This window comes from Pelobates fuscus, chromosome 2, assembly GCF_036172605.1.
Source record: "Pelobates fuscus isolate aPelFus1 chromosome 2, aPelFus1.pri, whole genome shotgun sequence".
NCBI classification, from domain to species: Eukaryota; Metazoa; Chordata; class Amphibia; order Anura; family Pelobatidae; genus Pelobates; species Pelobates fuscus.
Window position 1 is genome coordinate 350,633,522 of NC_086318.1, and position 26,214 is coordinate 350,659,735.

At 40.5% G+C, this 26,214-nt stretch overlaps 1 protein-coding gene across 1 annotated transcript in view; it reads left to right on the forward strand.

The window, feature by feature from the left end:
• The window catches only part of GALM (galactose mutarotase), a 41,604-nt gene extending 20,351 nt beyond the window's left edge, over window positions 1-21,253 (forward strand). The window contains exons 6-8 of the mRNA XM_063443621.1: window positions 2,115-2,256; window positions 16,162-16,336; window positions 21,069-21,253. Coding sequence (XP_063299691.1) covers window positions 2,115-2,256; window positions 16,162-16,336; window positions 21,069-21,140 — 389 coding nt within the window. The 3' untranslated portion in view covers window positions 21,141-21,253. The remainder of the gene's footprint in view (window positions 1-2,114; window positions 2,257-16,161; window positions 16,337-21,068) is intronic.
• Window positions 21,254-26,214: the final 4,961 nt, after the last annotated feature.

Here is a 26,214-nt window from a genome sequence, read left to right on the forward strand (position 1 = left end):
CCCAGCAATGACGCAAAGCATCAACCGTGCCAGACTATGAGCTGCAGTGTCTTGCCAGATACTGTGTTAACTTGCCTGGTCCTCAGAAAGACACATCATGGGGAGAGAAGCAATCGAGTCAACATGCGCCAGAGGCTCCGATGCCCTCTAACCCGATGAATTGTAGAAAGAAGGGAGAGATGTGGCGTGGGAGTGGTAAAAGAGCCACAGTCAGAGTGTGGACCTGACCGTACCTAGTTCTGATGTTCAGTGATCTTTATTACTGGGTTCAGATAAGTTGAGAAACAACACAGCACTTACAAATGTATATATAGAAATAGTCACTCACTTTTATTCACGTGTGTGTGATATAATCATTTATTCATGATATTATCCTTGATGAAACATGAAAAAAAAGTGTTGATCGAATGTGCCCTTTTCTTACCAAAAACTATTTTGCGACAGAAATGCTGATACTTCGCTTGTACATTGAGTGCAAGAACGCTTGTGTTGATTTTCTTTTAATAAATGTTCCTTTATTAAGTTCTGCCTCTTTACTGTATACGAATCACATTGCCAGAGTTACTTATATATGGTTTTTGATTTTAATTTGAAAAAATAAATAATTTTATTTCTTTTTTTTTTTTATATGTGGCTACACAAACAATGCATAGACAGATATATCAATATGCAACTGTCAGCAGTTACATACTCTCTCTTTTATATAATTATGCTCACAACAGACTATAAGCAGATTCAAATAAATAAAAAACAGCTGTCAGCTTTGCTGAGGTGAGGAGAAAACCACCAAGGAGCCACATGAAAATATGACATTAAGAACAACAAATAAAAAAGCTGATATAGCCTGATATTAAAGTCATCCAATATCCAAACTTGTGCCAGGTTTAAGGAAAAACAGGTTTTGCCAATTCCCAGGCTTGGAAAAAGCAGAAACATTTTCTTTAAAAAATTCTAGTATAAGCAGTAGCTCCATCAAAAAGGTATGGTGATAAAGGCTCACCAGCTCCAATAGCAACACTGACGTAGCATCATGATTCCTCCCACCGTTGCTGGAGCAGGACCAAGGCCTATAAATACTCTGTCACTAGGGTGATATGGGGGCAGGAGGTGTCTGACCTTGGAAGTCAGAACGACACATGACGTTTACCATATTGGATTAGGAGTTGTAAGTGCACAATCAGGATAGCAGGACACAGTCATATGAAAAGTCCCTGTCAAGGACCAGGATAACCCCCACCAGTCCATCTCTCCCATCCATGGGCTGCTCCAGGCTGCAAACGCAAATTGGAAAACTCCATGGTTGAGTCATTTCAGGGCCAGACCAGAGAGGTTTCTTAACTCTTTTAATGAGAAATAGCTACAGAAAGTAGCAGAAATAGCTTGCAATTGGACATTACTTCAGAGTAGATCCCTCCAACATGCAGTCAGCTTGCTCAGCAGTCAGGCACGCCCCCGGTTTATGAGTTTTTAATCTGATTTGTTTTTTAAATAACCCAAGATGCTCAAGTAATAAATTGTCTGGGTGGTGGCAACGTTTATACTCAAATAGGTGAGGGTGGTGTTAAGAGGAATTTTAATCATCATTTTGGGTCTAGTGCACACTAATAAGAATTTTTAACCCTTACCCACTAAAGCAAGTCATGTGCCTGTCTGGGAGTAGTGGTGTTCCTGACAGCTTGAGCTTAACAGAGAATTTCACCAGATCACCCAATTAAGACTGTTTAACAATCTCATGATTTTAAATTGGTTTCTTTATTAGTTGATGCAAAATAAATACATTAGTATTCTTCTAAAGGTTTTACATTCCATAATTGAGCCTCAGTATGTCATGCAGACACTTTAAAAAAATAAAAATCTAGGTAATACCCTGTGTATCACTCATGTCTCAAAGAAAGTCCCTAAAAAACATGGTCTCTTTGGGCAATTTGAGATATTTGATGATATGTCTCTGGGTTTGAAAATATGACATTGCAGAGAGTGTGCATGTGTGTACATTGGGCAAAATAGCTGAGTGATTTGAAGTACTTGAGTATGATATATAGAGATGAAAATATTTGAGTGGTGTACTACCCTTCCTGTATTGACGCCATGTTACCATTTCACTTTTCTTACAGGACAGGTGGCACCAGTTGAAGGAACAGCCTTTGATTTAAGGACACCAGTTGAACTTGAAAATCATATAAAGAATTTTAATTTAAATGGTTTCGATCACAACTTTTGTTTGGCGGTAAACAATGAACTAAAGCAGTGCGCAAGGTAATAATATTTCCTGATCAATCATGGCAGCATTTATTCATGGGTTGGCTCCTCCCCTCACAGCAGAAAGAACAGGAAATAGAACTCTGAAATAGGTATAAATAGATTGATCCCCTCCCCAACAGGCAGTCTGTTTTCCTGTCCTTCACAGCAGTTTGGAAGGAGTCTGCTTATGCAGGCCTAGATTTTTCTTATATGCTCACCAGGCAATATTTTTGTAGCTCTGCCAGGGTTCAGCCTCTAAACCCTGAAGACCCAGCAACGCACTATTGTAAAAGTGGCTAGCCTGGGTACCCCCTTTAGTGACCGGGGGTCGGACCCAACCTCTCCCTGAAAGGGATGTAAATGGTCCACTGCATGCCAGGGTTCAGCCTCTTATCCCTGAGTCGCTGGCCTGGGTACCTTCAGCAACCAGCGGTCTGACCTACCTGGGTATGCCTCTTCTATGTATTCCACCTTGTCTTGGGTTTGGTTTAAACCTTCTCCCACTGGTGATGACGAATGGCATATGGGGTACAGATGGAAGCCTATAGTTTAAACAGTTTAGGCTGTCAGTTGTTCAAATCCCCATTTTGCCGCTGAAACACAGGCCTGCAACGGTTCAGGTAAGTGCATTAGTAATTTAGATTAAAACTAGTATAGGCACCTGGATCTCTGTTCTTATAGTCCCTCCCAGCTGCTTACATTAGGCTTCCTTCTAACAAATAGGTCACATATAAGAGGTTTGTGTGGTGAGCATTTAGGTAAGTTTATACATGAAAGGATGCAAAAGCGTGCTGATAATGCAAGCAGGCATTGAGCAAAAGAGTGCTGATAATGGATGTCCTGGCTGTATAAAGTCTGCTGGAATTCCACAGCCTGAAGACAGAGAAATATCCAAGATAAGAGAAAACGTTCCTGGATGACTGATTGGAGTACACACATGTATATGACAGGTTAAAACCTAACTCTAAGTACACACAGACACTGGTTTCTATCAAGGCATGTGGCATTGATTGCCGTTATCTGTGCATTATCGCAAATACGCATGCTTTTTCAGAGAGTGGAAGAAAATATACTGCATATGAGACCACTGGGCCTCAGTATCTGTACATGAACTGGTTTATGGTACAGCATTAGTATGTTTCCACTATATGCTCTATGTATGAATTGGTCTGAAGTCTCAGTGTATGTGTGTCCAGTATATGCTCTATGTATGAGTTACTATGAGGACACAGCCTCAGTATATGTATGCACTATATGGTCTATGTATGAATTACCATGAGGACACAGCTAAAGTATATGTATGCACTATATTGTCTATGTATGAGTTGGTCTGAAGACTCAGCCTCAGTATATGTCCTCTACATGCTCTATATGTAAGTTGGTGTGAAGACATTGCTTCAGTCAGGGCCGGTGTAAGGATTTTTGCCGCCCTAGGTAAAATAAAGATTTGCCGTTTGTATGCATAAGGGATGCAAAGTGTGTTTCTGTGTATGAAAGGGATGCAGTGTGTGTGTCTGTAAGGGGTGCGCTGAGTGTGTGTAAGAGATGCATTGTGTTTCTGTGTGTGTGTAAGAGAAGCAGAAGTAAGTTTGCATGTGTGTTTAAGGGATGCATTGTGTGTTTCTGTGTATATGTGCAAAGGATGCATTGTCTCTATGTGTAAGGGTTGCATTGTGTGTGTGTGTGTGTGTGTAATGGATGCATTGTGTGTTTCTCTGTGTGTAAGGGAAGCATGTTGTGTTTCTGTGGGTATAGGGATGCATTGTGTGTGTGTGTGTGTGTGCAGTGTGAAAGAGCTCCCTGTCCTGCCCCCTGTCCTATAGAGCTCTCCCTTCCATCAGCAAGTGGAGCGCTATAATGAATATTAATATAAATAATGAGGGGGTATACTCACCCCTCCAACATAGTGATACAATGTGTCCAAATGTACATACAAAGTAAAACAACAAAAAGAGAGAATATAGTGCAGATGGTTTACAAAAATAAAAAATGAATAATAGTAGCAATTGGTTGAAACCACTCACGTGGGTTGGAGCCTATAAGCTATTGGCTCCGTAAGTGACTCCTTTTTGCTCTTGAGGCAGCAACACACCCCTTTATCCCAAACGATGTTCTCCCGAAGATATGGAACAAGCAGAGAGAGAGAGAGAACCTCATAGGTGGTATTGTACAGATAGTGTATACAAAATAGTGAGATAGTAATTGTTATGCTCACCTTAGACAGAGCCTTGAATTCCTGGCTCTGAGGTTTGTTGACAATATGCTAATTTATTGGGATAGCATTCCCCACATAGTGTTCCTGGAGGCTAGAAAGGACTATATGGACTGATATAAAAAAATAACGATTTATTGTAGAGATAAAAAATAGTAAAAACAATATTAAGACTTCTCAAAAGCATATAAGCTAAAAGGTAGAAAGTCCAAGTATAAAAGTCCAAAACTCCAGCTAAACGCGTTTCACTCTTGTATGAGCTTCCAGACAGCTACTGAGGAAGCTCATACAAGAGTGAAACGCGTTTAGCTGGAGTTTTGGACTTTTATACTTGGACTTTCTACCTTTTAGCTTATATGCTTTTGAGAAGTCTTAATATTGTTTTTATTATTTTTTATCTCTACAATAAATCGTTTTTTTTTTATATCAGTCCATATAGTCCGTTCTAGCCTCCAGGAACACTATGTGGGGAATGCTATCCCAATAAATTAGCATATTGCCAACAAACCTCAGAGCCAGGAATTCAAGGCTCTGTCTAAGGTGAGCATAACAATTACTATCTCACTATTTTGTATACACTATCTGTACAATACCACCTATGAGGTTCTCTCTCTCTGCTTGTTCCATATCTTCGGGAGAACATCGTTTGGGATAAAGGGGTGTGTTGCTGCCTCAAGAGCAAAAAGGAGTCACTTACGGAGCCAATAGCTTATAGGCTCCAACCCACGTGAGTGGTTTCAACCAATTTCTACTATTATTCATTTTTTATTTTTGTAAACCATCTGCACTATATTCTCTCTTTTTGTTGTTTTACTTTGTATGTATATTTGGACACATTGTATCACTATGTTGGAGGGGTGAGTATACCCCCTCATTATTTATATTAATATTCATTATAGCGCTCCACTTGCTGGTATATTGTTTATACCTTTTTATTCTTATATTTTGCACTTTATTGTGGATTAAGGTATTCCACTTTTTGTGTTGAGCTGCTTTTATTCAGGCACTTTAGTAAATCTCTCACTATCTCAGTAAGGGATAGTTATTGTTTTCTCTGTGTCTCTCCCTTCCATCCCTTAGAGATCTCCCCTGCCCCTTAGTGGTCTCTCCTCTCCCCCACCTCCCTTAATGGTCTCCTTTTCTCCCCGACTTTCCATTAGTGGTCTCTGCTCTCCTCTGCCCCCCCTTTCCATTAGTGGTCTCTCCTCTCGCCCCACCCTCCCCTAGTGGTCTATCCTCCACCCCCCCTCCCTTAGCGGTCTCTTTTCACCCCCCTCCCCTAGTGGTCTCTCCACCATCCCCTCCCTCTTTTAGTCGTCTCTCCCTCTCCCCCGTTCTCCCCCCCTGTTCTCCTCACCCCCCCCGTTCTCCTCTTCTTCTCCCCCCGTGTTCTCCTCTTCTTTCCCCCTCCCTGTGTTCTCCTCTTCTTCCCCCCTCCCTGTGTTCTCCACTTCTCCCCCCCCTGTGTTCTCCACTTCTTCCCCCCCTGTGTTCTCCACTTCTTCCCCCCCCTGTGTTCTCCACTTCTTCCCCCCCTCCCTGTGTTCTCCTCTTCTTCTCCCCCGTCCCTGTAATCTCTTCTTCTCCCCCCTCCCTCCCTGTAATCTTCTCTTCTTCTCCCCCCTCCCTCCAATCTTCTCCACTCCCCCCTCCCTCCCTGTAATCTTCTTCTCCTCACTGAGTGTGCACTTCCTGTCAGTCCGTCCGGGTCGCGGACCTGAGATTTCTTCTCCCACAGTTGCTTCAGGATAAGCAATTAACACAATTAACCATTTCAGGTCGATTGCAGGTGTTACTGAGCCTGTCTGTGTGCCTCTCCCATGAGAGACGGAGACCTGATTTCCAAAATGGAGCATGTTTATGTTTAACATAGTTAATGTTTTTCTGTGTGCACGCCTATGTATTTACACAGGAGATAATTCTAAAAAAAACTTTTTTTATTGCCAGGTATCATCATCTCTCTCTGATCAAGATAGGGAATGTTTTTTTAAGTTTTGTGGCAGTGTTTAACCTTAATATATATGCTGATTACAGATGCACAGCTTAGTTGATCTTGCTGGTTGCAGGAGCACAGCTTAGTTGATCTTGCTGGTTGCAGGAGCACAGCTTAGTTGATCTTGCTGGTTGCAGGAGCACAGCTTAGTTGATCTTGCTGGTTGCAGGAGCACAACTTAGTAGATATTGCTGGTTGCAGGAGCACAACTTAGTAGATCTTGCTGGTTGCAGGAGCACAACTTGGGCTATTTATTGCTCCCATAAGTAGGCAATTACCTAACTTTTTTCACTGGTATGTTTTTCTTTCTCAAATCTAATTTAACTGATTTAAAATCTGTTGATATTGTTTTTTTGTTTCAGCTGGTCATAACTTTAGTAATCATTTTATTTTCTGCAAGCTTCTACTCTGTAAAATTCACTACTCCTGGTCTTGTGCTCTGGAATTGGTTTAAAATATTCTTTAGAACGGAGTAAATTTCCTTAAAGCATAATCTTTATAGGTTAGAATATGTGCTATTTGTTATATTCGGTATTTTGCTATTTCATCCCTTGGGGGCCTGGAGTTTGGCAATCTCTTTAATATATGTCAGGGGGCATGCTTTTGGTTTTTAAGGGGGTAAGGATCAGAATTCCACACAGATTCCCATGTTGTGACGGGGAACATTATAATTTCCTTTCTGCAATAACATGTATTCTTTTAGGCTCATATGCTCCATGTAACTTTGATGCTGGGTATTGCAAGTATTTTAATTGACTTTGGAAGGTCTTTCCTGTCCCGAAACCATTCTACCAGGTTTACTATTTCAGGTAAAATGCACCTGCTACCAAAACAATAAAGGAAATCCCTGAACAGGAAGTTCCATTACGGACCTCTGTTCTGATATTCATGGGGATTCTTCTAGGTGTCCTTATTTTTGGAATTTGCAACCAATATGTGGCTTTAAGCTGTTGAATCATCCTGCATAATATAATATTGTAGCTTGTTGATGACAAACATTTGGCTGATTTGTTTTACATGGTCTCTGTACCTAGATCTGTGTAAGTGATGGTCACTCCTAACATTGCATTGATGTAATTGTGGATTATATGCTTGGACTGGTGTTGATATCTTTGCAGATAAAACCAGATGCAGGATGATCTTATTATCACCATAGGCTCTGCCATAAGTACTTCATTACTATCTTAAGATAAGGTCAGAGTAGGTATGTGGTTGTTTGTTCTCATAAGGATAACTTCTACTATCCTGCTTATGTGTCTATTGCCACAATGAATCATGTGCCACCTTCCCATTAGTATCCTGCCTATTACATATCTCCTAATTATTGCACAACAGTGTTTGGCATAATCTGTACTATTTACAATCTGTTTATCTTTGAATGTAGATACTGACGTAGTTGGCCTACATTGCCTACTTATAATTTAGTAGTTGGCACCAATTCTACGGTTCATGACGATATTTTTTTTTAACTAATCTGTATGATATGATTTTTTTTTTCCTTTGCCTAGTAATATCTATTTGTGTTATTGGTTTCTACCTCTCCTGTAACTGATCATTACTGTATCAATTTATTCACAGTGTGAGGTATGGTTGTGAGTCTGATTTTTGCAATATATTGACAGACAGATATTGATTTGCTTCCTGTATCTACAGGTAAGTAGTTTACTGGGCAAGATGAAGCAGTGTGAATCGTCTTTAATAAATATGTCCAGAAAATAGTAGGATTCTCAGTGTAATTCTCCCCCTGTTTAACCCTTTAAGACCGGAGGGCGTACTATTACGCCCTATTTTAAGTGTCTCTAATAGTAATAGTACGCCCTCCGGTTTTTTTCAACTTACCTGGTCGCCGGCGATCCCACACCGGCGATCGCGGCTGGGGGGACTCCCAGGGAGCCCCCCGCGGTACGTCCGTCCTCCTGGGGGCCCCCCCCCGGCCATGTGAGAGTGAGGTCCTTGCGAGGACCTCACAATCACATGGCCGGGTTAGCTGGCTGAGGCATTGCCAGCAGGGGGACTAACTGTAATGACAGTTAGTCCCCCTGCTGGCTGGAAATAAAATTAAAAAAAATAATTAAAATAAGTGTAAAAAAAATAATAATATACTTAGATCATATATATATATATATATATATATATATATACACACACACACACACACACACACACACACACTGTCTAGATGTATTTTACTATTTATATATATATATATATATATTAATATCAAATTACACATAGACTGATACTGATTAAATATATATAATTATTGTTATATATTTATATATAATATAAAAAAATGTAAATACGTTAAAAAATAAAATTAAAAAAATAATTAAAAATATATAGATGTGTGTTATTTTGTTCTAACTGTATTGTGATATTAATATATATATTTATATCAAAATACACGTAGAACTAAATAATATATATCTATATACATAAATATATACGTATATATCACTATATATATATATACACACATACACCTATATATAAATAAAAATATTTGTAAAAAATTATATATATATATATATATATATACACTCACATACGTATATATATATATATATATATATATATATATATATATATTAATTCTACACATATATTTATACATAATTAGGTATCTTAATTAATTACAATTAGCGGGACCTGCCTGACAACCCATGCCGAAAGTAAAGGGAATTTAATTTGCTAGCACTATATTTAACCCTATAACTTTCCAAGACACCATAAAACCTGTACATGGGGGGTACTGTTCTAGTCGGAAGACTTCGCTGAACACAAATATTAGTGTTTCAAAACAGTAAAATGTTTTACAAGAATGATATCGCCAGTAAAAGTGATGTTTTTTGCATTTTTCACGCACAAATAGCACTTACACAGACGATATTATTGCTGCGATACTTTTTACTGTTTTGAAACACAAATATTTGTGTTCAGCGAAGTCTCTCGAGTACAACAGTAACCCTCATGTACAGGTTTTATGGTGTTTTTAAAAGTTACAGCGTCAAATATAAGGCTTGTGTTTAATTTTTTTCACAGTAAAATTAGCCAGATTGGTTACGTTGCCTTTGAGACCCTATGGTAGCCCAAGAATGAAAATTACCCCTATGATGGCATACCATTTGCAATAGTAGATAACCCAAGGTATTGCAAACGGGGTATGTCCAGTCTATTTTAGTAGCCACTTAGTCACAAACACTGGCCAAAATTGGCGTTTTTTGCATTTTTCACACACAAACAAATACTAACGCTAACTTTGGCCAGTGTTTGTGAACAAGACTGGACATATACCCCATTTGCAATACCTTGGGTTGTCTACTATTGCAAATTGTATGCCATTATGGGTGTAAATTTTATTCCTGGGCTACTATACAGTCCCAAAGGCAACGTAGCCAATCTGGCGAATTTCAATTTCAAATGTAACGTGCTATTTGACCCTGTAACTTCCCCAAACACCATAAAACCTGTACATAGGGGTTACTGTTTTACACGTGAGACTTTGCTGAATACAAATGTGTATTTTATTGCAGTAAAAGCAAACAGTATTATGACATTGACAGTTAAAATGTCATGTAGAACGGGTGCATTTAATATGAAAGAGGTGAATTACGGTTGGACAGACATATAGTGCAAATTCCAGGTTTTGTTTACGTTTTGTTTTGTTCACAACGTGTACATTTGGCTCAGTCCTTAACCCCTTGAGGACGCTAGACGGTTCAGGACCGTCATCGGCATTTTTCCCTTGCCGACCGACGACGGTCCTGAACCGTCCTAAATTTAAAATGTACTTGCCCGATCGCCGTCGTTCCCCCGGCGGCGATCGGCGGTGCTCCCGGTGTGGGGAGACTGCCTGCAGCCCAGACAGTCTCCCCATGGCAGTTTAGGACCCCTGGGGCCATGTGATCGCCCAACAGGGCGACCACATGGTCACAATAGGTGTCCTAGTCTCTGCCTGCAGGGGGACTGTCTGTGCTGACAGGCAGTCTCCCTGCAACTGTAAAATAAAAAAAAAATTTAAAGTGAAAGTTAATAAAAAAAAAATATTATTATATATGTGTATATATGATATATAGACATATTATACCTATATAATATATGTCTATATATCATATATATAATGTCATGCTAAGTGTATTTTTTTTTTTTTTTTTTTTTTAAATTCTTTATTTTAGTGTGCAAGAAAAGAATAAGATACAGGTTGGCCTAGTCGTGACAACATCGCAAGGCTTATTATAATCAGACATTTGCATACAGTGCCATGATATACAATACAGTTGCACTTTTTTTTATAGTGTAAAGAAACAGGCTTCACTATAGATTGTAGTGTAAGATTTAGAGAATTACAGGCTAGCGACCTTACATTAGTAAAAGATGAAGTAGGTTACTGTGTGAGAGTGCATAGGTATATTGCCTGGCATGTCAATGGGCAATTAAGAGCTGTCAGCATTAAAACTGACACCATTAGTTGTGGGAGACCTTGCTTAAGGAAATAGGAGGTAAGGTAACGCTTTAAGTGGAACAGGCTTAGTGTCTCACTGGTAACACATGTTCTAGCTTAGGGTACTGACAAGTTGCTTATATTAGTGTGCCAGGTATATAAAAGCAGCTCCACTGTTGCTGGTTATGCATCAAACTCTAACGGTAATAAAATAAACAGGTGCAGTAAATCAAGTTTATACGTGTTCGCCAGGGTCGTCTTTGTCGGTGTCATCACCAGAGCTGGCCAGCCGGCAGTCCGGATCCTCGCATCTGCTCATCCGACGCCCAGTCTGTGGGGAGGTTTGTGATCGCTTTTCCGTGGGCTTGTTTCATGTGGGTTAGTGTCCTTCGATAGGGTGTAAAGCTGTACCTCGCTTAGGCTCCACGTGGTGCCTTGCCATCTTGCTCCGCCAGGGTCCTTTTGAATGCTGGTTGCGGCTAAGTATCCCCGCTGTCTTCTTGATGTGGGAGTGAGGCCCCTCCGGGCCCCGGTTGCGGCTGTGATGCGCTGTCGGCGCCTGATATGCTGGGTGGCCCTCTCGTTTCTGCAGGCCGCAAGCCGAGCCCGGGCCCTCCGAGTGCATCTCACCAGCTTGTGTGTCGGTGGGTCGTGTGTGGGGGTTCCCCCGGTTTGTCGGGGCCCCGGCAGGCATTGACGGGTGTGCGGTTTGCTGCCCTGAAGTCTAGGCATGGTCCCCACTCTCCTCCGCTGCTTCTCACTGGGAGGCAGCCTGGCGGTGCCCTTCAGGGTCGGTGTAGGCATAGGTAAGTTGGAGGGCAGGCGAGGGTCCTTTGTGGCTGTTCGGGCTTGTGTTATTGTGGCCCACAACCTTGCCCAAAAATGGTTGAAGGCTGCTGTTATGCGGTCTTCCTGGTATGCCTCGTGTGCCTGTCGCTCGGGTCGAAGTTTAGTGGGTGTAGGCCCAGAAGCGGTGTCGGCAGCCTCCATCTTGGGCGCTGGGTGCGGGATGCGCATAGTCGCGGAGGCTTGTGGGGTCCTGTGGCCCCGTGGAGTGCGGACCGGGATGACCCCCGCCGGTCCATAGGGGGGGGAACGTGGGCCCGGTAGCGATTCTGCCAAGTGTGAAAGCGGCGGGAGAGCGGCCGTCCCTCCCGCGCCTCTCGTGTGGGTAGGCCGCATGTTGGCGCCGAGCAGGGCATCATCGTTTGAGGTGTCCTTCTGTAGGGCTCGGTGTCCTCTGCTTGTGGTCAGCATCCCGAAGCCCGATCTGGGTGCCTATTGTGGTAAAATCTGCGTTTATCGTTTTTTGGCCCGGGAGCTGTTGCTTCTTGCGTCCACTCGCTTCAGCGGTCAGGCCCCGCCCCGCTAAGTGTATTTTTATATTAATATGTACATATATTAATATAAAAATACACTTATAATTAATTTACACACGTATATATATAATATATATAATAACTATATATATTGTATATATATATTATTATAAAATACGAATAATAAATAATTTAAATTAAATGAAAAAAATTAAAAATAATAATAAAAATTAAAAAAATTATATCTATACGAAATTTTATTCTAACTGTATTTTGATATTAATATATATATATTTATATCAAAATACACTTAGAATGAAATTGAATATATATCTATGTATATATAAATAAATAAAAAGAATGCAAACTATTCATATGTCCATATACAAAATTACATAAATAATTATATAAATATACACGTAGACTTCAAATATATAAATATGCATGTATATTTAAATTCTACGTGTGTATTTATGTAATATTTTTACATAATTAAGTTATTTTATTGATTGCAATTTAAGGGACCTGCCTGCCAACCCAGGCCGAAAGTCCAGAGAATTTAATTTGCTATCACTGTATTTTACCCTGTAACGTTCTACGACACCCTAAAACCTGTACATGGGGGGTACTGTTTTACTCGGGAGACTTTGCTGAACACAAATATTTGTGATTCAAAACAGTAAAACATATCACAGCGATGATATTGTCAGTGAAAGTGACTTTTTTTGCATTTTTCACACACAAACAGCACTTTTACTGATGATATAATTGTTGTGATACATTTTCCAGTTTTGAAACACTAATATTTGTGTTCAGCAAAGTCTCCTGAGTAGAACAGGACCCCCCATGTACAGGTTTTATAGCGTTTTTGAAAGTTACAGGGTCAAATATATGGGTCAAATATTTTTACATTGAAAATGGCCAGGTTGGTTACGTTGCCTTTGAGAGCGTATGGTAGCCCAGGAATGAGAATTACCCCCATGATGGCATACCATTTGCAAAAGAAGACACCCCATTTGCAATACCTTGGGTTATGTCCAGTCTTTTTTAGTAACCACTTAGTCATAAACACTGGCCAAAATTAGCGTTCAATTTCGTTTTTTTACTTTTTTCACACACAAACAAATATATGAACGCTAACTTTGGCCAGTGTTTGCGACTAAGTGGCTACTAAAAAAGTCTGGACATACCCCATATTGAATACCCTGGGTTGTCTACTTTTAAAAAAATATGTACATGTGGGGTGTTATTTAGCAATTTATGACAGATAATAGTGTTACAATGTCACTATTGATACATTTTAAAAATGTATGTTTTGAAACCGCAATATCCTACTTGTACTTATAGCCCTATAACATGCAAAAAAATAGCAAAAAGCATGTAAACACTGGGTATTTTTGAACTCAGGACAACATTTTGAATCTATTTAGCAGTTTTTTTCATTCGCTTTTGTAGATGAGTAAAAGATTTTTCACATAAAATTCAAAAAACGTGTGTTTTTTTCAATTTTTCATCATATTTTTTCATTTTTTTAAAATTAAATTACATGAGATTATATAAATAATGGTATGTAAAGAAAGCCCCTTTTGTCCTGAAAAAAACAATATATAATTTGTATGGGAACAGTAAATGAGAGAGCGGAAAATTACAGCTAAACACAAACACCACAAAAGTGTCAAAAAGATGCCTGGTCGCAAATGTACAACATCGCAAAAAAAGTCCGGTCCTTAAGGGGTTAAGGGGTTAATAGCATGGTGTGACTGTTCTCATCCAACATTATCTGCTTGTTCCTGTATGATCTCTGGAAGTTATGCCTTTGTCAAGGTTCTGATTTGATGATGCCATCCATTTGGTTTTTAATTTATATCAGAGAAGGACCTTATCTTCTATTGTTGACGTTAACAGATCTATAAATTCTAGACCGTGTCTGGGTTTCATGGAGGTTCTCTAAAAAAATGTTTTATCCATAACAAGATGGATTCCTTATTTCTTACGAGAGTTTGTCTTGTATTAGTCTAGCCTTGTTCCTTCTCTAGGTGTGGCTACCATTGCCTTAATTCCTATGCGGCTCTATATTTCTTCAGGATATTTCAGAGATTTGAATGCCAGCGGTAAATTACCTTGTCTGAACATCCTATTGATTACTTATTTGGCTTTTTTAAAGCTTTTAAGGTTTATGCAGCTCAATAATGTTTTTTGTTTTTTTAGCTATTGGCTGTTTTTGAACTCTGTCCCTCCCTCTATATATATATATATATATATATATATATATATTCGGCTTGGGTATTCCCCATCAGTAAATGCTGCCATGATTGATCAGCAATAAGGAAAATTGTTTCATACTTACCGTAATGTTCTTTTCCTGATAATTATTCATGGCAGCATTGCGTTCCCACCCATATACTATAAGATGTGATGCTAGTTACTAAGACTGCCTGATGGGAAGGGGGAGGATCTATATATACCAGTTTCCTGTCCTTTCTGCTCTGAGTAAATGCTGCCTGCCATGAATAATGATCAGGTAAAGAAAATTACGCTACGTATGAAACCATTTTCCTTATTATCCATTCTGAAGATGTCTTCAGTACAGCAAAGTAATTTTTTTTTAGTAACTGAATTAACATTTTATGAAGAAAAATCTTTTCATAGTCCAGTTCACCTTTAGAATGCAACTTCGATCACGCCTTAGAACATGCATGATTAAATGGAAACATTTTCTGCAATAGAAAATAGTTATACTGATACTGAATGATTGTGTTACATACTTTGAAATATACAAACCCTATAACAGGCCCCTTCTGCTACTGTGGCAATGTAACCTATCATTGGCTACAGACTGCAATGCATTTGCTCAAACAAATCTATAAAACGCAGTAATGACAGGATTTCATAATTATTTCTTTGCAGAGTTTTCTTAGAAACCAGCATAGATGAGATGATTTTTCCTAATGGTATAGTTTAGTTTGAATTTTAGTTTATTCATTAATATTTGGAATGACACCATCAAGTATTATTTTTGGACGATTAGAAAGAACATCACAGTTTAACTTGCGTTATCACTCTGCAAAAATTAGACTTAAAGGGACACTACAGTAACCAAAACAACTATAGCATAATGAAGCTGTCATGGCGTATAGAATATGCCCCTGCAGTTTCACTGCTCAATTCTCTGTTATTTAGGAGTTAAATCTCTCTTGTTTCTGTTTATGCAGCCCTAGTCACACCTCCCCTAACTGTGACTGACACAGCCTGCATGAACACAGAATGGTTTCCTTTTCAATCAGATGTAACTTTCTTTCAAAGTTTTTATCTCCTGTAAATTTAACTTTAATTACATACAGGAGGCTCCATGTAGGGTCTAGCATGCTATTAACACAGCAGGAGATAAGAAAATCTAAATTAGACAGATTTGCAATAAAGGAAGTGTAAACATTAGATAACTCTTTACAGGAAGAGTTTATGAAGGCTGTGTAAGTCACATGCAGGGAGGTGTGCCTAAGGCTGTATAAAAAAAAAAAAGTGATTTAACTCCTAAATGGCAGAGAATTGAGACTGCAGGGTCATTTATACACCAAAACTGCTTCATTATGCTAAAGTTGTTTTGGTGACTATAGTGTCCCTTTAAGATTCGTTGATCTATATAAATGTACAATATAGTAGGAAATAACTGAAATGGCAGATTTGCAACTTTAAGGAGAGCATAATCCCCAAATCCAAAATGAACTGCAGTCATTGGTGATCTTTTTTACATTTTAAAATTCTGGGACCAAGTCTTAAGAGGAGAGCAATGACTATTAAAACCAATTGAAAATGTTACTACTTATTTTTCCAGTTTTGGAAGTTTCCTCTATAATTGTCTACAGAGAACCCATGACGAGAAGACTGGAATTGTGTATTAAATATTCATGTATTAATGTAATGTTTTAATGACATAATTTTTTAAAATTATTTTTAGGGTCCATCATCCAGCTAGTGGCAGAGTGCTTACTGTCAGCACAACTCAACCTGGCGTGCAGTTTTACACAGCTAATTTTTTGGATGGAACTCTGAAAGGCAAGGGAGGTTCCGTGTATCCAAAGCATTCTGCATTTTGTCTGGAAACGCAAGCGTGGCCAGATGCTGTTAACAAGGTAAATATCATGAGTAGCAATCACTTTAAGACCTTATACAGCATAACAAAAATGAAAGAAAAATGTAGTGACTGTTCCTCAGTCCCTTGATCCAGCGAATATTATTGAAGAATGGATCAAAATTGCAAGTCCTACACTATGACCTAAAAGTTTCTCTCCACTGCAAGCCTAGTGGGTCCATAGCACACTAACCAAAGGTGAATTTCTACTTGCCAGGTCTGAATTTTCGCCTGCCAATAACTAGCAGAGAGTGAAAATTTTAAGCTATGATTTAAGCATTTAGTGTGGTGAGAAGTGCTGCAGAGGTAATCCTAAATATACATCCGTAGCACTTCCATGTCCATTGTAATATTATTCCCGCTTGATGCTTCGGGCAAACTTGGGTCTCCACTAAGAAATGCTGTGCAAGTGCATTCCCACGTGGACCTTCCACATCGTGGTTGGTATTCGTAAATTAATCATTTTATGGCTACTTGTTTATAGACCTGTTTTTTTAAGGAAAATAAATGTATTTTATAATCCTCTGGATTATCACTTCCTCTAGTTTGTGGGTGTACACTATAGTGATACCTCAAATCACACATCCCCACCACCACAAATAATTTTACGTTTTTTTCTTTCCTTTCTTAAAATGGTACATTTGGCTGCCAATTGTTTAGTATTTGGTTTCTATTTTTAAATTAATTTCATTGCTACTACAAAACCTATTTAAAAATATCATGGACCCATTCTGCTCACTGTACCATTTCTGTCAATAGAGAATGGATCGAACCAGGCCCGGATTGGCCATCGGGCAAACCGGGCAAATGCCCGGTGGGCCGCGATGGCCATGGGCCGAGGCCGGCAGGAAAGATCTCCCCTGCCGGCCCATGCGCAGCAGCACCGGCCCCAAGATGAAGTTCTATCCAATCATGGGCCGGAGGGGAGATCGGGAAGTGAGCCGGTCTCCATCCGCGCATGGCGAGCAGCTTCCTTTCTTTTCTTCTCGCGAGCTCCGAGATTATCAGAGCGTTGCCATGGAAAAAACGGCGCTCGCGAGAGGGAGAGAGACCTTGTCTGTACCCTGCGGGGTACACACTGAATTACCTGCCGCTGGACCACCTGGGATGTGTGTGTGGCGTAGCCCCCCCTCACTGGACCACCAGGTATGTGAATGCTCCCTCCCCCCCTGCAAAGGTAAAAGGGGGAGGGAGCATTCCTTTACTTTTTAATAATAATAATTTAAGGCCATATACATACACACAAACACATTACACACACTGCACCCTGCACTAACACACACACATTCTGCTCCCCTGCACTAACACACAAACACACACTGCACTAACACACACTGCACCACTAACACACGCACATTCTGCTCCCCTGCACTAACACACAAACACACACTGCACTAACACACACTGCACCATTAACACACACATTCTGCTCCCCTGCACTAACACACAAACATTCTGCTCCCCTGCACTAACACACAAACACACACTGCACTAACACACACTGCACCATTAACACACACATTCTGCTCCCCTGCACTAACACACAAACATTCTGCTCCCCTGCACTAACACACAAACACACACTACACTAACACACACTGCACCACTAACAGACACACATTCTGCTACCCTGCACTAACACACAAACATTCTGCTCCCCTGCAGTAACACACAAACACACACTGCACTAACACACACTGCACCACTAACACACACACATTCTGCTCCCCTGCACTAACACACAAACACACACTGCACTAACACTCACTGCACCACTAACACACACACCGTCTGCTCCCCTGCACTAACACACAAACATTCTGCTCCCCTGCACTAACACACACTGCACCACTAACACACACACATTCTGCTCCCCTGCACTAACACACACTGCACTAACACACACTGCAGTAACACACAAACACACACTGCACTAACATGCACTGCACTAACACACACTGCAGTAACACACAAACACACACTGCACTAACACACACTGCAGTAACACACAAACACACACTGCAGTAACACACTAACACACACTGCACTAACACACAAACATACTGCTCCCCTGCACTAACACACTACACACACTACACCCCCTGCACTAACACACAAACACACTGCATAGACTCTATACCCCTACATACACACTACAGCCCCTGCATTAACACGCAATACACACTCTATACCCCTATATCCACACTGCACCTCCTGCACTAACACACAAACATTCTGCTCCCCTGCACTAACACACACTGCACCACTAACACACACACATTCTGCTCCCCTGCACTAACACACACTGCAGTAACACACAAACACACACTGCACTAACATGCACTGCACTAACACACACTGCAGTAACACACAAACACACACTGCACTAACACACACTGCAGTAACACACAAACACACACTGCAGTAACACACTAACACACACTGCACTAACACACAAACATACTGCTCCCCTGCACTAACACACTACTCACACAGCACCCCCTTCACTAACACACAAACACACTACACCCCCTGCACTAACACACAAACACACTGCATATACTCTATACCCCTACATACACACTACAGCCCCTGCATTAACACGCAATACACACTATACCCCTATATCCACACTGCACCTCCTGCACTAACACACAAACATTCTGCTCCCCTGCACTAACACACACTGCACCACTAACACACACACATTCTGCTCCCCTGCACTAACACACACTGCACTAACACACACTGCATTAACACACAAACACACACTTCACTAACACGCACTGCACTAACACACACTGCAGTAACACACAAACACACACTGCACTAACACACACTGCAGTAACACACAAACACACACTGCACTAACACACACTGCAGTAACACACAAACACACACTGCAGTAACACACTAACACACACTGCACTAACACACAAACATACTGCTCCCCTGCACTAACACACAACACCCCCTGCACTAACACACAAACACACTACACCCCCTGCACTAACACACAAACACACTGCATATACTCTATACCCCTACATACACACTACAGCCCCTGCATTAACACGCAATACGCACTCTATACCCCTATATCCACACTGCACCTCCTGCACTTACACACAAACACACTACACACACTCTATACCCCTTATATACACACTATTCCCCTGACACTCACATACACACAGTAAACACACACTATACCCCATAAACCTACACTACACTCCCTGCACTCTCATACGTTATACCCCTATACACACACACACATTACACCCCCTGCATGCACCCACACTAATTTATATCCCCTATAAATACATATTCTGCACCCCTGCACTAACACACACTGCAGTAACACACAAACACACACTGCACTAACACGCACTGCACTAACACACACTGCAGTAACACACACTGCAGTAACACACACTGCACTAACACACACTGCAGTAACACACAAACACACACTGCAGTAACACACAAACACACACTGCACTAACACACACTGCACTAACACACACTGCACTAACACACACTGCACTAACACACAAACATACTGCTCCCCTGCACTAACACACACTGCACTACACCCCCTGCACTAACACACAAACACACTGCATACACTCTATACCCCTACATACACACTACAGCCCCTGCATTAACACACAGTACACACTCTATACCCCTATATCCACACTGCACCTCCTGCACTTACACACAAACACACTACACACACTCTATACCCCTTATATACACACTATTCCCCTGACACTCACATACACACACTAAACACACACTATACCCCATAAACCTACACTACACTCCCTGCACTCTCATACGTTATACCCCTATAAACACACACATTACACCCCCTGCATGCACCCACACTAATTTATATCCCCTATAAATACATATTCTGCACCCCTTGTACACACTACACCACCTATGCATACATTATCCCCCCTATACACATGTGCTCTACAGCTCCTATATGCATACACACACTAGAGCCCCTAGATACAATCACAAACACACAGTACAGCTCCTTACATGCACACACTCCACAGGCCCTATATAAATACACACACACAAACACACATACTTTACAACCCAGAGACAAACACACTACAGCCCCTTGCCACATGCAGTATGCCACAAACAGACCTCTTCACACACACAATTGCTCTACACACATGCAACGTCCAAACATATACAACAACACAAGGAACATCCCCACACATGCACAACACTCTTTAACAGTCCGGTTCCTGTTTTGATCTCTGGTATCCCACTATTGAGGACACCAGAGACAAATCGCCAGCAAACGCAGCACAAACTCAACCCCCCCCCCCCCCCAAAAAAAATCATGGCATTTATTTTAGCCAGGCGCACTGGATGCTCTGGAGGAGCGTCACATTAACATACTCATTTGGTGGGGGGGGAAGGGGGTGTGCCTGTCAATAGTGGTGACATGACATGCCCCCTTTCTGGCCCCGCCCCTAATAGTGGGCTGCTCTGCCTTTAATTGCCCGGGCTGAATTTTTGTCCCAGTCCGGCCCTGGATCGAACCATCAGAAGAATTTTATCAGCCAAACTTAAATGAATTGAGCCAGTTGAAAGTGGCTGAATCTACTTAAACAGATTCAAACTTTAGTGAACAGACCACAAGATGTCAAAAAATAAACTTGTCACAACATGGTTTATATTTACGTTTTTCTTATTCCCAGTCACAGTTCCCAAGTACTCTACTACACCCTGGAGAGGAGTATAAACACACTACCTGTTTTGACTTTGCATAACTTCCGTAACTCGGAGATTGAAGAAAATGGCTCAGAGGAATGGCGTTGAAGAGATGAGAACATGTTTATCACGGTTAAATGACAGAAATAAAGATTGATGTTGCAAAAATTCTACATAACGATTGAACTAATAAAGAAGACAGGACTGCACACTATTAAAAGTATCAAAAACAAGCAACATAGGCTCAGTTGCAACATCTAAACTGTGCTTCCAAAATCACAAACTATGTTCTCAAATGGCACAGGTAGCCAACAGTCATATATAATAACACATACATATACCAAAGCAAATAAATACCTTCTATTACCATGAAAATGAGAAACATTAACCCCACGACATTTTGTTAGTATTCGGCTATATTTTCTCTTTCACTATAAGGTAACAGAGGATTACCAGCTTTTTGGGTGTTTTCTAACTATATATTTATGTGCTCTTGTATATGTAATTGTTATTGTATATGGCTGTTGACATAATGATTAAAAACACAAACTTAATTTCTAATTCTCTACAAGAATTGTCATTATTAATACGATTGTATCTTTATTCACATAGCAATGCTGTTTCCGATAATAATTTGCCATTCACTTTGGAGAGCTTGGATTCTTACTATACACATGCAGGACTCATCCATGTGCTAATCTAATGTAAAAAATATAATGAAAAAATTGTAAAAAGAAAATTGAATTTATTAAAGTTTCATTTATATCACTTCCCTCTCTTTGAGGAAGTTCCCAAGGGTATTTAAAGGCAGACCCTGGACTCTATTAAAGTGATAGGGTTGCCAGGATGTACTGATAAGAACCCCGGGGGTGTTTTGTGAGAGGAGAGTGTTTTTTTGCTGGTTGAATCATTTACTTTAACTCGGTTAGAAGCATCATAGTGCCCTACAGAATTGTCAGTGTGCGGGTGTTCAATAGAGTTAAAGTTCTTCTTGTCCTATGTTAAGTTGTTAACTGCTTATTTAGCGCAACTGTACTTCCTGACATAGTGTTAATGCATATTAAATTAAAGGCAAATTGTCAACTATGATAGCACGAAGCATATTTTGGGAATCTCCTATCTATGTCTATATATCTACTATATGGTTTGTTTGTTTTTACAGGAGGATGACAAACAGCTGCCAGTATCATCGAATACACATACGGAAATTAATATCTCATATGCATTTTACACGTGGTATTCATTGAGACAATATGGATTCCAAGTATATCCTTATCACTACCCTTTTTCACAATTTAATTGCTGAACCTCCACTCCCAATAATCTGAACCTCCACTCCCAGCTTTATTATTCAGAACCGAATGGATTAAAACTTTCAAATGCTACAAAAATAAGGAACATTACGAGGCATATTTGAAAAAAGGAAAAAAAACAATAGATTTTGCATTTTGTATATCTTTTATCTGTTTTGGTGTAGCCTTTTCTGCTCCATTATTTCTAGCTGAAGAATTATGATGAGCTAAGCCACAACATGGACAAAATTCTGTCTCTAGAAATGTTTTATTTCTTCGATCAAAACAAAATTTTTCTGCTGTGCTCCAGTCGAGCAATTATCTTTTAGCCACAATTTACGTTTCCAACTGAATGAGTTAAGTTCTTACTGCTTGTTCCCTTGATCCTTAATTATAATTTTGTATGTGTATTTACATTAGGGAAGCTAATTCTAGGACGTATCATGTAGTCTATAGGCGTCAATGCAGGTAAAGAAAAAGATTGTCCTACAGTAAGAGTGTCCTGGTGTGTGGATTCTTCTCCCACTTAATATATAAATTCTTCCACAGCATTCGGTCAACATGCAGGACACAAATACCAGGCTCAAGGCGGTTAAAAGAAATCCTTTATTGAACATTATTATTATTATTATGTTATTTATATAGCGCCATCAAATTCCGCAGCGCTTTACAATGGGTGGACGAACAGACATGTAGTTGTAACCAGACAAGTTGGACACACAGGAACAGAGGGGTTGAGGGCCCTTCTCAATGAGCTTACATGCTAGAGGGATTGGGGTAAAATGACACAGAAAGGTAAGGATAGTATTAGACTAATGACAGTTGCAGAAGAGGAATCAGTCAGGAGCTATTAACAGTTTAATTGATACACTTTTATGAAGAAGTGGGTTTTTAACAATTTTTTTTGAAGGAGTGGAGACTGGGTGAGCATCTAACGGAGGAGGGAAGCGAGTTCCACAGGAACGGTGCAGCCCTCGAGAAATCTTGAAGGCGAGCATCAGAGGTGGGAGTACGGACAGAAGACAGACTTAAGTCTTCAGCAGATCGCAAGGGCCTAGACGGGACATACTTGTGTATAAAGGAGGATAGATAGGTGGGAGCAGCATTATGTAGCGATTTGAAAGCAAGAACCAGAATTTAAAATTGAGCTCTATATCTTACAGGAAGTCAATGTAGGGACTGACAGAAGGGTGAGGCGTGGGAGGTGCAGGCGTAATACATGAAAGTATTACATTGGAACACAATGTGCAGAGGGCGATGCTAACATGTTTTGTGCCGTACAAGGCACTTCCTTAGAGACTATCTCTGAGAAAATTCCTTTAATGGCACAAAACGCTTGGAAGCATTTACAAGCTAATTCTAGAAACTGATTTATCAAGAGGCACTCAGTAGAAAATGCTTTGCGGTACTGCTGAGTTTGCCCCTTATACAGTGCTCCATGGGCACATCAAGGTTTTCTGGGAATTCTTGTTCATTCCTAGTTTGTTTTCTACTGTGGAAAACTAACAATTGAACTTCACTTCCTCTCCCATTTAATATAAGGTACATAATTATTTTTGGAACTTAATGGTAGGAGCTGTGAGTTCACAGAAGGAGGCTAATCCGATGAGATTTAGAGACTTTGCCAGATTCTAAAAGTATTTGAAACTTGAGTCCAAAACAAAAGTTAATGTACTTAAACTTGCCTTTGGCCCTATCCTGTAAACCACCCAATGCTCTCTGAAGATTCTACTTTGGGATTCTGACCCAGATATAACTTTGACAAGGGCCAAATAGTGATGGCTAGACAACTGGGTCAGAGCATCTCCAAAAGGCAAGTCTTGTGGGGTGTTTCCATGATGCAGTGGTTAGTACCTAACAAAAGTGGTGCAAGGAAGGACAACTGGGGAACCGTCAGCAGGGTCTTGAGCGCCCACGGCTCATTGATACACATGTGGAGCAAAGGCTAGCTCGTCTGGTCCAATCACACAGAAGAGCTACTGTAGTTTAAATTGCTGCATGATAGAAAGGTGACAGAACACACAGTGCATTACAGTTTGCTGCATATAGGCTGTGTAGCCACAGACCGGTCAGAGTGCCCATGATGAGTCCAGTCCCCCACCAAAAGGGCCTTAGAATTTAACCATGGAGCAATAGAAATGGACATTGCCTGGTCTGATGATACGTTTTCTTGAGGATGCACTTTGGGAAGTAGGCAGGCTGGCAGATGCAGTGATATGCTCTGGGCAATGTTCAGCTTGGAAACCTTACCTACATGGAGATTGTTGATGACCACGCACACCACTTCATGGCAATGGTGTTGCATGATGGCAATGGCCTCTTTCAGCAAGATAATGCATCCTGCCACACTGCAAAGATTTTTTAAGAATGAACTAAGGAACATTGCAAAGAGCTCAATGTGTTGCCTTGGCCTCCAAATTCCCCAGATCTCAATCTGATTGAACATATGTGGGATGTGCTAAAACAATAAATTCAGTCCATGGAGGCCCCACCTTACAACTAGCAGGACATAAATGATCTGCTAATATCTTGGTGCTAGATACCACAGTACAGGTTCAGAGGTTTTGCTTCGATGCATCAGAGCTGTTTTGGCAGCACAAGGGGGACCTACACAATATTAGGCAGGCGGGTTTAATGTTGTCTCTGATCAGTGTAGCCATGTAGTGATTAAAGATGAATTGGCGATTTTTTCAAAACTGGCTATTATAGCCTCTGTTTTGGCATTCAGATTGACTAACATTAAGGGTTTATTGAGTAACCCTGATATTAACAAATAGAGGCACAAATGCAAACATATAGTCACCCTCATGTGTAGAGCCATGTTAAGACTGCCCAGAGCCATAGACAAGAAGACAGATTTGGGATCCTCTATTAGAGCGCCAGGCTCTGTTTCCGTAAATGTGTTGTGTGTGTGTGTTGGTTGAGTGTTGCATGTGTGTGGTGGAGGCTGACAGTTGTATGTGGAGAGGGAGGCTGATGTGCTGGTTGAGTGTTGTGTTTGTATGTGTGTCTGAGTGTTATGGGGGATTTTTGAATTTGCCCTGCTTCTGCGTATTTTTTTTCAGGAGGGGGTGTAGTCCCTGGTGGTCCAGTGGAGGCTATGCTTTGCAGGATTCTTGGCGTGATTTGGATCTCTGTTGCAGGGATTACCTATACATTTAAATAACATAGGTTTTTAGTAGGACTAAGTGGTACTAAACATTTCTACTATTTAAATGTGCAAAGGTATTTGGAGGTTTAAGGATGCGCATGTAAGGTTCCCCCCTCCCCCTACATTTCCTATATATTTAGGCAGATGAATGCTATGCCACCTAAGAGTAGTGTGAGTTTGAGTGCGGGGCTTATTTATAAATGTTAACACTGCAACCAGACCTACACTAGTTGCTACTCAAGCACACTATTACAGTGGGCAAAAAGGGAAGATATTATTAGTTTGTGATGTCATTGCGTGTCACAGGGTTTTCTACAACTAGTGAGCCAGCCATTGCTGGTTACGAACATCCCCAGCCTCAGGTCAATGATGTCATCTCTCAAAGGTCCAGAGCTATATAAAAATAAACCCATAATATGACATTTGAGGTTTTATTTCCTCTCATCCAGGAATTCAGTCCCTACATTCCACCACTAGAGCAAAGTTATACGTTTTATTTATTTTTCATTCATTTGTTTTGTCCTGTAAGCTCAATGGTGTTGCTAGTGGTGGGATGTAGGGACTGAATTCCCGGATGAGAACAAATACCGATACCATAGAGTTTTGCTAAAACAACCATTAGAGAAACTGTAGTCAACCTAGATCAAGAACACCTATGATACGTAACCTCTTAAGAACTGATGTAATTGT